The 14429-nt window shown below is 52.1% G+C and overlaps 1 protein-coding gene across 1 annotated transcript in view; it reads left to right on the forward strand.

The window, feature by feature from the left end:
• The window catches only part of ADAMTS7 (ADAM metallopeptidase with thrombospondin type 1 motif 7), a 45343-nt gene that overhangs the window by 20410 nt on the left and 10504 nt on the right, over positions 1–14429 (forward strand). The window contains exons 12-19 of the mRNA XM_065734128.1: positions 1029–1198; positions 1522–1655; positions 3030–3150; positions 3824–4068; positions 6573–6714; positions 9156–9282; positions 9406–9619; positions 12359–14158. Coding sequence (XP_065590200.1) covers positions 1029–1198; positions 1522–1655; positions 3030–3150; positions 3824–4068; positions 6573–6714; positions 9156–9282; positions 9406–9619; positions 12359–14158 — 2953 coding nt within the window. The remainder of the gene's footprint in view (positions 1–1028; positions 1199–1521; positions 1656–3029; positions 3151–3823; positions 4069–6572; positions 6715–9155; positions 9283–9405; positions 9620–12358; positions 14159–14429) is intronic.

The raw sequence follows: 14429 nt of genomic DNA on the forward strand, positions 1-14429 counted from the left end.
ATGGCCACTCACCATTTGGGCCATTCAGCCTGGCTGTCCCTGCTCAGATCACTGAAAAAGTCAAAGTCTGAGTTGGACTTCTTCCAGAGTGAGGCTGAGGTTAGTTGGGAGGTAGTAGAGAAAGGGAGAGGACGTCTGGAAGGTCAATGGGAGGTGTGTTTGGGAAGCACCATCAGAGCATCCCCACAACAAAAGTCTCATAGGTGCTAGCACAGCTACATCTTGCTCAGGAGAAAAACCAAGTCTGATAGTAAAAAGCTGGTTCTTGTACGTAAGGGACACTTCCCAGTGGTGCTTTCGCAGAGATAAAAGCAGCTGAGGTAGCTAAGCACTGCCTTCCAAGTCATGTAACTTCTAGAGTTAAAAGTGATGTTTTAAGCTCATGGGGGAGGGTCCAGCCTGTTTCGTGTCCCATAGCAGTGGTTGCCTTCACACTGTGGGCAAGAGGAGTGGGAGCAGTGCTTGGTCCATTCCCCAACATGTAGGAGTGTCCAGCAGCAGAAGAACTTTGAACACGAACACTACTGGTCACGGCAGTTTTTATAGCTTCGTAAACCAGGCCTATGGAGTTGGCCATGTTTGCAGCATTAAGGAAGGACTGTCAGGAGGGAGAAGATGCTGAAAGGTAGCTGTGGACCTCCAGCATCTTCACAAGAGATGTACAAAAATGGCTGCTTCATGTGTCTCTAGGCACCTCTCCTTGTCCAGGAGAAGTGAAATGGAAAACAACATACAGCAGCTGGACCAAAGGCAGCTATACTTGGAATTCTGTCATCCTCCACCAGCTGGGGAGCTGCTGTCGCCGTATCTTTGTTGTGCATTGCAGCCATACCTTTGCTGCAGTGGCCAAGGCCTTTGTGCAGAGCATGTGTCCTCCATCCAGGAGGGAACTGAAGAGCAAGGCCATGAATAATGCTTTCTGTGCATTTCAGAAGCTTGCTCTGTAGGTTAGGGTTTATTATTATTATAAGGGAGTTTCCCCTCCTTTGCTCTTTGTGTTTATTTCCTCTTTTCCCTCCTTCAAACAGGCCAAAGTATGGGGGCAGGTACTGCCTGGGAGAACGGAAGCGATTCCGGATCTGCAATGTCAAGCCGTGTCCTCCCAACAAGCCATCGTTCCGCCAGGTCCAGTGCAGCCAGTTCAACCCCATGCTCTACAAGGGCAAGCTCTACAAGTGGACACCGGTGCCCAACAACAGTGAGTGTGCACAGCCTGCTGCCAGGCTCCTCCTGCAGCCCTAACGGAGAGCCTGAGACAGATTCTTGCAATGGCTTGATCTTGCTGGAGCTGCCTGTAGAAGTTTTGCCTTCCCTTTCTGCCACACTTGCAGTGTATTTATGCCGTATTTTAAATTATGGCTGGGTTTGCAGGATTAATTTATGTTGTCGGAGGTGGTTACATGGAAAGAAGGTGATCCCTGTCGGTGTGAGCCCAGGGCAACACTGCTGCAGAAAGCAGGAGAATGGAGGCCTGCACACCCCAGCTCCCTGGGTTCAGTTTCTGTCTCTTCGGCTTCCCAGTTAACCCCTGCGAGCTGCACTGCCGGCCCGAGGACGAATACTTCGCAGAGAAGCTGAGGGATGCTGTCATCGATGGGACCCCGTGCTATGAAATGAACTCCAGCCGGGACATGTGCATCAATGGCATCTGCAAGGTACGGCCCTCAGAGGGGGGGCAGCCCTAGGTACAGGAAGAGCAGTTTCACTTGAAAGTAAGGCTGTGGAGGTAGAAAGGGAAGGTGGAGAGGACACCCATCCCAGCCCTGCAGTGCTGGCAGATGCTGACCCACAGCCTGCTGCAGTGGACATGTCTCCCCAGCCCCAGCAGTCTCTCCCGTTCTTGGGGTTTGTTTTTTTCTCCTGGGATTTTCTTATTTCATGGAAGCTCTGTATAAAATAGCTGTGGGCCAGGGAGAGCATCTTTCCTGCAAGGAGCCAGAAGGACCAGGAAGCAGAATGCTTTGTCCAGGGGCTCCTGAGGGCAGCACAGAGATCAGCAGCAAGAAATAATCAGTAAGCAAGTTTCCTTGCATCCTCTTACATAAGAACCATTCATGGATGTTTCCTCCTCTACTTGGCTGTGCTGCTAGCAGCACCAGCCAGAGACCAGTGGCAATTGCTCTGCAGAGCAGGAGGCTCTGAGAAGGTCCTGTTTCCTCCTTTCATAGGCTATAAGTCACTTCAAAGGCTGCAGCACACAAATGCACAGGCACAGGGAGCTCAGGGGTCATGATTTTTACTTGGCACGGAGAAAAGAGTGAGATTCAGTAGTTCTCTGCAGTTGACAGCACATTCACTCAAAGCTAAATGCACGCATGAAATACTCACCGGCTGCAAGCCTGCTGCTGGCTCCATCACCAGAATTAAGCCTGGCTCACTACAAAACACTGCAGTAGCAAAAATTGTGCTCCTTTTCTAGCATGTATATGCAAATGGCTCCTTGGATACATCCTGCTGGAGTTCAGACTGAAGGCTCCTCATTGGCACAGGACCTGGTGGGACCTCTGGGGAGCTGGCTGCAGCTTTTATTGTACAGTGTCAGATGGAATCTCAGTTTGGTCAAGCGATTTGGCAGCAGCCTGGGCCTGAAGTGTGGAGAGCTCCAGCAGGATTTAGGAAAGGTTTTGGGGAAGTGTTTGCAACAGGACTGGCAGGGCCAGGAACCAAGCTTCATGCCTGGCTAGGCATAGGCTGCAGAGCAAGGCAGGGAAAGGTGGCAGCAAGATGTGGATCTGATATTTCATAGCGGTACAAACAGGATGGCAGGGCTGCAGGCAGACACTGTAGCAAGAAACCTGTATTAACAGCTGACCTGAGTGCATCACCATCCATCCTGCAAAAAGACTCCAGCTCACTCCACTCCCCATCCCGTGGTACTTATTGCCATTTAGGAGCAGCATCTGTCCACTGAGGCTGGTCCTCATCACTGTGGTTGTTTTCCACTTTTGACTCCTGGTGTCACAGTGAAACCCTGGGTGGGTTTAAGTGCATGCAGGTGCGGGGCCAAAGCTGATGGGGCTGTGTTGCAGAATGTGGGCTGTGACTATGAGATCGACTCCAACGCAGTGGAAGATCGGTGCGGTGTCTGCCACGGGGACGGCTCCACCTGCCACACTGTCAAGAAGACATTCGAGGACAGCGAGGGGCTGGGTAAGGACACGTGGCACTATCCTTAAAGAAAGACACACCTAAGGGAGAAAGATGAGCAGCATGCTTCTGGCTTTCAGTAGCTGCAGCCTCCCCAGGGACCAAACGTTTAGCTGCAAAGTGGTGGGGTGAGCAGAGCAGGCGTAGGGCCACTGTTCAGCTCCCAGCCTCTGGGGAGGAGAAAAATGGGATGTTGTTTTAAATGGCTTCCTTAAAACAACCTGCCCTAGTCTGCAGGGCTCATTTTTCCCTTGATCAGCAGAGCAGGGTGAAGGGCTGGTTTGCAGACAAGACCCCATAGCTGCAGGGACTTCATGGAAGGCAGCACTCAGAGAAGGGAGATGGCTCTGCAACTGCCATTGCTGCTCCAGTGGAAAGTGCTGTGCAGGAAACCAGGGGACAAGGGGCTTCATTTCTATGTTCAGGTAGAGTGTCACTAAGAGCCAGGCTCACTCATGCTGCTCATTTGCAGTCCTTCATTAATCCAGACTTGCTGATTTCTAGAAGGTCTGAGAAATAGCACGGGGCGATGAGGAGTTGTCTTTCCACTTCTTGCCTCTTCGAAGAAAAACATTCCCTTACTTTTATTTGTGTCTAATGATCTCAAAACAAATGTCTGTGGCACTGTCTCCATGTCCTTGACTCCCCTGGAGCAAATGCTTGTTTGCATTCTCAGGTTATGTTGATATTGGGATTATCCCCATTGGAGCCCGAGAGATCCGTATTGAAGAAGTTGCAGAAGCTGGAAATTTTCTGGCACTGAGGAGCGAGGACCCAGAGAAATATTTCCTGAATGGTGGCTGGACCATCCAGTGGAACGGGGATTACAGGGTGGCAGGAACCACTTTCACCTATGAGAGGACAGGAAACTGGGAGAACCTCACCTCTCCAGGGCCCACTGTGGAGCCTGTGTGGATCCAGGTATGCTCTGGGTTCTGGGCAGTCAGGGTTTGCAGCTGGAAAGGATGGGGGGAAGAGTCAGTAGCTCTGCAGCCTTCCCTTGTGGTGCTGATGTGATTTCATGGCTGTTCCACAGGATGAGGCTGGGTGTCTCCTCCCTGAGTGTGTTTCTCCATCTTAGTCAGCCAAATGTGTGCTGCTGGCCCAAGGAGCACATTTCTGAACTTGGGGTGAGCCTGCTGCTTCCAGCTGAGCCTCATCCAGCTTGCAGCATTCCTCAAAATATTTACAGAGGAAAGAGTATAAAAAGAAGTAGCTGGTTTCCGGAGCCTTTTCTATATCTTATCTAGAGCAAGAGAAGAGCCCATGGTGTTTCTGGCAGGGCTGGGGCAGCCCATGAGTCCGAGTGGGCTCTGGTGTTACTGGAAGGCACTGGGAGCTGTCACATTGCTGCCAGCACTGGGCCCCCATGGACCAGCTGGGATCTGGGTAAGGTCTCACACTCCTTGAGGGGTGCACAGGCAGGTCCAAAGCCTGAGTGATGCCTTCATGGTTGTTGCAGGTCAGGCTCTGCTTCCTCACAAAAGCACTGGAGGGAAAAGGTAAAATCCAAGAGGAACTTTTGAAACCTTCTGAAAAAAAAAACCAAGATTTTTCAAACTTTACACTTTTCATCTATGTGGGAATTTCTGTTCCCAGTTCACACAGGGTGTGTTCTGGGAACACTTGTAACAAAAGCCAGGTGCTGCCCCCCAACTTGGCTAAAGCAGCAGCAGCTCTGGTGCTTAGCTTAACATTGTCTATTTTGAAACAAATCCAATTCTTTTAATTTTTGCCTTATTTCCACTGAAGAGTTGCCTGGGGAGGGTTATACAGTGTACAGTGTGAAGAAAATGCCTTCTTGAAACCAGACTGAACAGGACAAAGGAATGAGTAATGCTTCAACCCTGGAGGTTTGCTTCGTGATCGTGGTTTAACCTTGTTTTTTCCCTTTTAACCACCTTCTGATAAATGAAGGAAGAGATCTCTCATGAGTGCGCTGCCTTAATTAGTGCAGCAGCAGGGGGAAATAAGGGGTTCCCACTGCGTGCTGCAGCCAGGGCTTGCAAAGCTGGGATGCTGGGATGCTGGGAGCCTGGGGCTCATGCTCTGCAGAGCCAGGTTCGTGGCTTATTCTCCTTGTCAGTGGCTTCCTTAGGCAGAGGCAGGGATGGCCCTGGAGGTGTGACCCTGCAGTCCCTGGCTCGCTGTGCAGCCAGGCATGGCTGGAAGACTTTGCCTTTTGCATTTGTGTTTCTGTTTCCAAGCGTTGCTTTACTCTGCTAGTATGAACACTGGCACGTTCAGCACCAGCAAATTGCCGGGACGCTTTCTGGGATTCGTAACCTAATTAAAACCTCTTGACAGAGATGTTTCAATATTCATGAAGAGGTTTTGGAAAGATGCCCTTGCTCCTGCCAAAGCTCCAAGAACAACAGAGCTTTGGCAATAATGGGAGCACTTAGGCTAAAAAAAACACATTTAAACTCACAGCCTTTTGTGAGTGCTGACTGCTGCTGGAGGCACTTTGGGCAGGGGTTGCATTAACTGTAGGAGCAGCCACGTTCGTTTGGAGAGCAGTGAGAGCCACATTTCAAGTGGGGAGAGATTAATGACATTCTTCCCAGTGCCTGTTACCAGCCAGCCATCGAGTGTTTGCTGCCTGTTGGGTTCTTCACTGTTGCCTCCAGCCCTTCCCACAGCACAGCACTTGGGGTGCTGCACCAAGAAGGGGGTGTGACCCCCAGCCACTCTGCATGCTGTGCTGTGCGTGGTGCATACCCGTCTGCAGCCCTGGCATGGTCAAATCACTGACCTGGCAGCAGACTGGAGATGTGAACAGGGGCTGGGCTGGGTACCCACCATCTCAAGCTGTGCTGAGGGCTGCTGCAGCATGGTGGCAGCAAGCAGTGGTGCAGTCCTCGCAGGGAAAAGGTGTTGGTGCACCATGTGCCACGGTGGGCTCAGTGGTGGCATGCAAATGTTCCTCGCTGAGCTCTGCTGGGGCAGACAACAGCAGGGCCGTTCACAGGGAAGGGCCGAGCTATGCTGAGCCTTGAGGAGGTCTTTGGATGCAGCTGCATTTGGCAGTGGGACCAGAGAGGATTAACAGGAGGATCCTTCCAGGCTCTTTGGCAGAGACATAAAACTGAAGCCGCGGTTCTCTTGCTGCTACTTTTTATGATTACCTAACGTTTCCACAAGCCCAGTACTCTCATTGGTGTCAACTGGGGCACTTCCTCTTCTCTTACACACTTTGACCACATGCTAAGTACATTTTCTGGAATGTTCATGTGCTGCTGTTAGCAGCAACCAGAACATCGCTGTCCCTGGCCAACAGAGAGGAGACCAACCCTGCACTGGTACAGAGCTGAACAGAGGGACACCTGCATGGCTGCGCTGAGGGTTCCTATCCTTGAAAACCCCTGCAGCAGCAGTCAGACACTGCACTGACCGTGTCTCTCTCTGCCTGTTGTCTCCCACAGCTGTTGTTCCAGGAAACCAACCCCGGCGTGCGCTACCAGTACACCATCCAGCGGCCAGCTGACAGCGAGAACGAGGTCGAGCAGGCCGAGTTCCTCTGGCGCTTCGGCTCCTGGACCACGTGCACTGCCACGTGTGGCACTGGTGAGTCTGGCACAGCACCCCTGTGCTGCAGGGCACGGCCCGCCGGTCACTGCTGCTTCTTCCATCATCCCTGATCTCCTCTTGGTAGGCAGCGGGATGTTGTGGTGCAGGGAGCCAAAGGGACCCCTGTCCTCATGCCGCACCACGCATCACAGCAGATGTTTGAGAAGGAGTTGGTGGCAAGAACTGCACGTGCTCTGGGCCGCATTCCCCATCACTGCAACATCTGAGCACACTGCTAGCATTTGCCTTAGAAATTCCTGGGTCTTTGGTTTCAGTAGTGCTTGGAGAGAAAAAGAGCCAGCAGCATCTGCTGAGGTTGTAACTCTCGGTGGCCCCCACCGAGCCCGCTCTTTATCAGCACTTTCCTCAGCTCGGTGTCCTATTACTGTGCCGGGTGTTCCTGGGCTGCCAGGTTGGTTGAGACAAAGGATCTTTAGAGAAATCGGAGTGTCAGATGGCTGGCCTGCAGCCTGGCCAGACCTCTGGAGGGGGGGTTATTTCAGGAGCGTTACAGAGAGCACCTCAGGGAGCACTTCAGAGGGTACTTGGTGGGGGCAGAGCATCGTAGCTGTGGCTGTAGCCACCAGCCCCAGGGTGAGCTGGACACTGCATTCTGATGTCCCCTGCTCCCCAGCTTGTCCCAAGCATCCCAGGCCCCATGAGACAGGAAGCTTTCGAGGGATGTGTGTGTGAGCATGTGTGGTCGTTTGGTCTCACGGCACTCCACAGAACTGACAGCGGAGAGTGTTTTCACATTACAATGTAAATAGACATCAGAAGGATCCGATCCCTCTCCCTCTCAGCTTTCTGGCTTTGTCCCCAGCTGAACGTTCCCCTGCAGCAGTGCAGGGCTGAGCACAGCACCCATGGGGTGGGATGGATCCTGCACGTGGTGCAGAGCAAGGCTACGAGCAGCAAGCGCTTCCTCGAGAGCAGCTGCACAGCGGGTCCGGATGAGAGTTAAAGGGCAAAAAAAAGGATCCCTTTGTGTGAAAAGCACAGAGACTTCACAAACACTCATCCATTTTAGGCAGTACTGAGACCCAGGAGATATTTCCTGCCTTCTGCAAGATAGGAGTTGATTCTTGCCTTGAAGCAGCAGAGATGTGGAGCTGCGTGAATTTGCTGGCCTTTGTATGTATTTTTGCTACAGGAGCTCTTTGCTGTGGATGTGTATGGGTGCCCATGACATGCTGCTGTGCAGTCAAAAGAGGGTAGCAGTCAAGGTCACTTTCTTTTATTTAAAACCAGCATTCATTTGCATAGCTTGGGATATGGTTGATAGCTTCCAAAACAGAATGAAAATACAGGAGTAAATGAGGCAGGAGTTGGCTGATGAGGATGCTCACTCCATTGGAGTCATTCCCAGAGCTGAGATATTTGAGATTTGGGAGGGCCCTGCAAGCCTCATGCACGTTCAGAAACCTCCAAGTGCTGGAGCCACAGCACTGGGAGCTTCCCCAGCAGAGCTCAGCAGCCCTGGTGGGCCATCACCACTCAGATGGTCATCGTTATTTACAGCTCTCCCGAGTCACAGGTCAAGTATGTGCTGCAAAAAGCAGGACAAAAGCCGATAGCAAAGCAGCATGGTGGAATGAGGCCATCCTGAAAAATGTCACCTGTGAGTGCTGCAGAACAGGAGCAGGAGGTGTCGGGGTGATTTGACCACGAGCAGCTCTGGGACAGGAGGCTGCCAAAAAGAGCCATGCTGCTGTGAGTTAGCTTCTCCTTGGAAAGCCCCCTGAGCAGCTGTATGTGTGCACATGCATGCACTTGCACACGCATGCAGTGACCAGCAGTCAGTGTGCTCTTGCACATGGTTTTGGCAGCCCCAAAGGTATTTCCTGACATCTTTGTGCCCTGAAAGAGCAGGTAGAATCTGACACCATTTTTTTTTTAAGTGAGCACAAGATTTGCCAAACCTTTCTGCAGCCCGTTTCTAGCGTTCTGCTTGAGCACCCCTGGCCTCAGTCCCAGGGCAGGATCAGTGGTTTGCCTCGTGCCAGACAAGCAGGTCACATCTTCTCAAGCCCTGGGAGGTGCTTTGTCTCGTGTCCTCTGCTCCTCATACCCAGGAGCCTCTGCCCTGGCCACACCAGTGGTGGTAATGTCCATCCAGGCTGCTGGTGCAGCTCCACATTCATTTTCCAGCACAGTTAAGTTTCCTAGCTCTAGTCACGTATGTGTTGTATCACGCATCTGGTGTCTGGCTCTCCTTTTCCCAGCTGGGTGCAATAGGAATGCTGGTGTGGTTGGCAGCACGTGGGGGCCATGAGAAGTGGGCTCTCAAGTGTCGGGTTCAGTTTCAGTGGAGGTTTCATGTTCTTCTGGTTTTGGTGTCTGAGGGCAATGCAGGGCCTCCTGCTGCTTGCTGTTAGAAGATGCTCAGTGCTCTGAATCGAGTTCTGTGCAGAGCCAAGCCTTGTCTGTGTCCCCAGGAGTGCAGAGGCAGATTGTGCACTGTGTGGAAAAGCTGGCTGGCATCGTGGAGGAGCGGTACTGTGACACACTGACACGGCCTGACGACCAGCAAAGGACGTGCAATGAGGAGCCCTGCCCCGCGAGGTCTGTTGTTCTTTGTGTCATTTCTCAACACGTTCTCATTGCTCAAGCAATCCCAGCAGGGCCAGGGGGCAGATCCTGCCTGGTGGGAGCTGGCCCTAGCGTTTCCCCCTTGTCTTCCCCCAGGTGGTGGGTTGGAGAGTGGCAAAAGTGCTCAGCCACGTGTGGAACGTCGGGGCTGATGAAGAGGACAGTGCTCTGCATCCAGAGCGTGGGATTGGATGAGCAGAGAGCCTTGCAGCAAGCGGATTGCCAGCACCTCTCCAAGCCAGAAGCCACTGCTCCCTGCCACCGAGATGTCCCCTGTCCCTCTCAGTGGGCTGTGGGGAACTGGTCAGAGGTGAGACAGATCACACGGGTGGTCGCAGATTCCTGCAGAGCTGGCAGGAGCACAGATGGGGTGCCACCAGGATGTCCTGGAGCGGGCAGGAGCCCTCCTGGCTACAGGGCAAAGTGATTCTGGAGTGTGCATTACAGTACCAGGTCTCAGAAAGGAATTTTGTGTGCACCAGGATGCCTGGCAGTTTCACTGAATTACACTGCTTTCTCCATCAAGAGCAAAGTCATGCACTATGCTTGATGCGAGGAGGGCAGAAGCAGGAGATACTGAAGCCCTGAGCGTGCAAATCTTTCCCCACAAATCTTTCTCCTTGGTTTTGACAGAAGCCTTTAAAAACATTTTGTGCTTGCAGAGGTGCTGCAGGCCAGCCAGGGGTCCAACTGTGCCACGCACGTGCCTGTTGGTGGGTGGACATCTGTTCTGCATTCACGCATGTTGGTGCTGTGGCTGCCTTACCTCTGCTGCCAGGCTGCCCTGGGGAGCTCGTCAGCAATATACTCAAAAAGAGAGAGAAGTATAAAAGCTGCGTTCACTGGACGCCCTGTGAAGCCTTATTTTTGTGGTTGAGCTTTTTAACCAAAGAGGCATAACTCCTAATTTGAGCAGTGGTTTCAGAAAGTGTTCAGTGTGAAGAAGAGTATCAGGAGACAAATCAGAGCCTGGGAACGGAGCCTGTTGCTAAGAAACAAACAGAATAAAAATGTGAACAGAAAATTTGAAGGCTAAATGAGAGCTATTTAGAAATATTTTTCTAGAGGCCCACAAAAGCCACAATAGCACAGTTGAGAAAGAAGGCTGCAATAGTTTAAAGGAGAAGTCTTGCATTCCAAGTTGCCCTGAGGTCTGTGCTATGTATGGAGCCAGCACAGGCTGTCACAGTGCTGCCCTTTGGGTTTGCCATCTTTGCATCTGTGAAACCATGAAAACGTGCTTGAGATTTTAATATGCCTGTAACTTTTCTGTTCTTCTTTCACTTGAAGTGTGAGTTCTCCTTCATTACGATCACCACCAATAAGTAGAGAAATGTGAGGGGCTGGGAAACTTTCCAGAAACGTGATTCATCTACTCATAAAAAGGGACAATAAGAGGGGGGTTCATTGGTTTGTGTATTTGCAGACCCTGGTGCATGCTTGCAGAAACACATCCCTCTAAGCAGCTTGGCACAGTGTTGCCTTCTGCAGTCCTGTGCTAGGGGCTGAACTTTCCTACCATCACTGCTTGTTCCCCCTGTGCTGCTACTAACAGCAGTGGTTTCTTATCTGTGCCTCAGGGGCTCTCTTGATAACTGAGGCTTGGCAAGTAACCCTCTTCCTTTCCCCTATGAGAGCTGTGATTCCTGGAGCTTATCTCCTGGATGGAACTGGAGCCATTTGCTAAGAAGGTTTAGCTCTGTGGTGACCTGTGCTTCCCCTGATTTGGCAGTGCTGTCCAGGTGGGGTGAGGCAGCCTGCTTGCACCCCGCTGCAGAGGCAGACAAGTGGAGATGCTGCATTTCAGCAATGCTGTGCAGTGGGTGGAAGTGCCCTGTGATGGACATGCAACTTTATGAACTCTGCCATGTGCCAGGCACATTCCTCAGGATCACTTCCACTCCTCAGCATTTCTGAGGAGACATATAAATAGGGGAATTTGGCCAGGGGCAGCACCTTGCAGGGCAGCTTAAGGACATGTCCCACAGGATGACACACATCCCACCTAGGAGGACACATCCTACTGTGGGGCTGGAGCCCACCAGCACCAGCACAGGGAGTGCTTTGGGTCCCATCTGGGCACTGGGGCCTTGCAAGGGCTGATCAAACATGAGAAAGGCTCAAAATAGACAAGTATATATTATTTGAGAACCACATCTCCAGGCCAGCCCAGGGCAGATGGTCTCTAGATACCCTGAGGGCTCTCTCTGCCCACCTTGCACTCTTAGCTTCCAGTGCTGGTGGCTGTGCATCAGAGCTCCACCTCAGCCCATCTGTTTTCATCCTGAGAACAGCAATTTTTGCAGAAATCCCCTCTGTTGGATTTGTTTGACTTGGAGATTTGTTCTTGCTGGCTGCGGTGTGCAAGGCACGCTGATGTATGTGACTAATGCTCTGTGCATCTGCTGTAGCAAACTGCTGCACCCATGGCTTGTGCAGCCCACATGTGGTGTTAGTAGTGCTACAGTTTACTTATCTTGCAGAAAATATTGCTGTCTTTCTTTGCAGATTGTGGGTTCTTTCTTATTGAGCAATCTCAAAGGGACTATTGTGGAGGAGGGGGCGTCCTCCACAGAGCTGCTTATTGACCCTTGCTTTTTTCTTTTGCTTAATGGGACAACACCCATGTTATTATTCCCTTCTTAAAAAATTCTCTTCCAGAAGAGATGTCATTCATGGTGATAGGTCACAGAGAAAAGACCTATTAGATCATCTAACACAAAGCTCTTCACAGCATCCAGCTCCAGGGAAGATCATTTCTATCTGGAGTGCAGGTTGAGGATCACCCTGTGCAAAATGCCCTGCCATGTGTGCCCCCCTGAGATGGTGGGGAGACGGTCCCAGTGCTCAACTCAGCCAGCAGCTGTGCTGATGACCCCACGCCGTGATGGGATGTGCAGAATACAGGGTCACAGCAGCAGTCAGGGTACCTGGGTGTGGGTGACAGAGGCAGAGCCCCTCACCCTCTGCGCAGACTTTACTTTTCTCTCACCATCCTACATCTCCCTTGCTCCCGCCTCTGAAATTTTTATTCCTCTTCCTTTCCTAGTGCTCAGCAACATGTGGGAATGGAACACAAAGACGCCCTGTTTACTGCAGCAATAATACTCAAGCAACTTGTGACCCTGCACAAAGACCCAGCTCGGAAACTATTTGCTCCTTGCCACAGTGCCAGAAGAAATTAGACAACGCCAACACTGACTGGTCTGGCAGTGGCTCTTCCAGCAGAGAGATTTTTAATGAAATACATTACATTCCAAATAACCATATCCCTCAATTTAACCCCTTATTTCCAAATATCCCAGAGTCCAATGATGTCAATGTCATCACTGAGGATGACTTCTCGACCAGAAAGGGCAATTTTTTTGTTGACGATTTTTACTATGATTACAATTTTATCAATTTCCATGAGGATCTGTCATATTACCCCTTCACTGAGAAAGAGACCAAAAGAGAAGGCCCAAAACCAGAGCTGAGCAGCAACAATGTGGAGGAGCCTCCTGAGATGCCCCAGAATGTTCTGCACCCCATGAAGCTGGGAGGAGGAGCACAGGAGGAGGATCTGGTGAAGCAAAGCAATGCAAGTGCTTCTGCTCCTGTGCATGGTGAAGAGGAGACAGAGTCAGGAGGTTTGGTCTTTAACAACCTATTTGATGTGTTCCCTGAGCGTGAAGAAACGGGGACAGCTGCTCCCAGTGCTGCTGCTCCTGCTCTCACAAGGGATGAGGGGGAAGAAGTGCCCGTGCCCTGCTCCAAGGATCCACTGCCCACCCAATCTGCAGTGAGTCCTGCCTCCACCAGCAGCCTGCTGCTCCCCAGTCTGTCCCAGGGCACTGCACCAGTGGGCACCAGTCCTGCGTGGCATGCTCCAGCTCACAGCCTTGATTCCTGGGCTCCAGACAGTTCCTCTGCACCACTGCCCATTGACAGGAGCAGTGCTGGTGCAGGCAGTACACCTGATGGTCTGCAGCACGTGGGAGAGCCTGCAAGCAGAATCCAGGACCGTGTGAGCACGGTGGGTCCCGGTAGTGCAGGCAGCACTAAGAACAGCCATGAAAACCCAAGGGAAATGGGAATTGTCATCACTGATGTTAATAATGGCGCTGCCTCCAAGAGTAAAGAGCAGGAAGAGTGGGCAGAAATACCAGAACTGCGGGGGGCTGCACACACACATGCAGCACCAGAGACCGAAGAGCAGCTGCATGTGACAGACACGGTGGCTCCAAACTTCCCCACCACACACAGCCTGCAGCAGGAGATGGGAAGGCATGAAGAAGGTCCCCCTGTGAGCCCCCATCCTGCAGATGCTACCATGGGCCCTGGAGGGGAGGCAGGGCAGCAGCCAGGGTACCACAGCCCCCTGTTTCTGACGTTAGCCCCCTTAGTGGCCACCACAACATTACTGCCACCATTGCCCGTGTCCCCCACCATGCCAGGACCGCACACCCAGCTCACTGCCAGCAGCCTCACCCCAGAAGGTGCCCTGGTGCCAGCGATGCCAGCATTCCCAGCTTACAGCCCTCCCACAGGAGCATCACCCTCCAAGCCCTCAGCAGTGCAGGGGGATGAATGGGGACCGTGGGAAACACAAGTACCACACCACGCAGTGCCAGCATCCCCCCGGACCCACCAGCACTCCGGCATGGCACCAGTCAGCCACGCTGCTCCTGAGGAGCCCTCACCACCTGCAGCCCCAGGGACACTTACTTATGGTGCTGGAGAGCATGAGGGGCCCCAGCCCACCCCCACACCCTCACCACTCTGGGAGGAAGAGGAGGCTTTGCCACTGCCTCCCACCACCAAAGCACCCACTGCAGTGCCCAGCTGGGAGGTCGGCAACTGGAGTGAGGTATGTGTGGGGTCCCACTAAGAGCATAGTGGGGCTGGCTTTAGAAATAGGAGACCCGTGCCTTTCCCAGGAGCACTCTCTATGGTGTTGCCAGCAGCCAGACACAGGAGCAAGCTGCTGCCATAGCAGAGTTATCTTAAAATATCCCACAAAACAGCAGAGGTTTAAATGTCAAAGTTAAGGCGCAGTAAGGTTGCAAATTACCAAAGGGAAGGGGCTGTGCTGAATGTAGTGAATGGGGAATTATAGGTAATTATCAGCTATCATTTTA

The sequence above is a fragment of the Cyrtonyx montezumae genome, unplaced genomic scaffold (assembly GCF_038088225.1).
Source record: "Cyrtonyx montezumae isolate F1298 unplaced genomic scaffold, pur_monq_1.0 scaffold_17, whole genome shotgun sequence".
Lineage (NCBI taxonomy): Eukaryota > Metazoa > Chordata > Aves > Galliformes > Odontophoridae > Cyrtonyx > Cyrtonyx montezumae.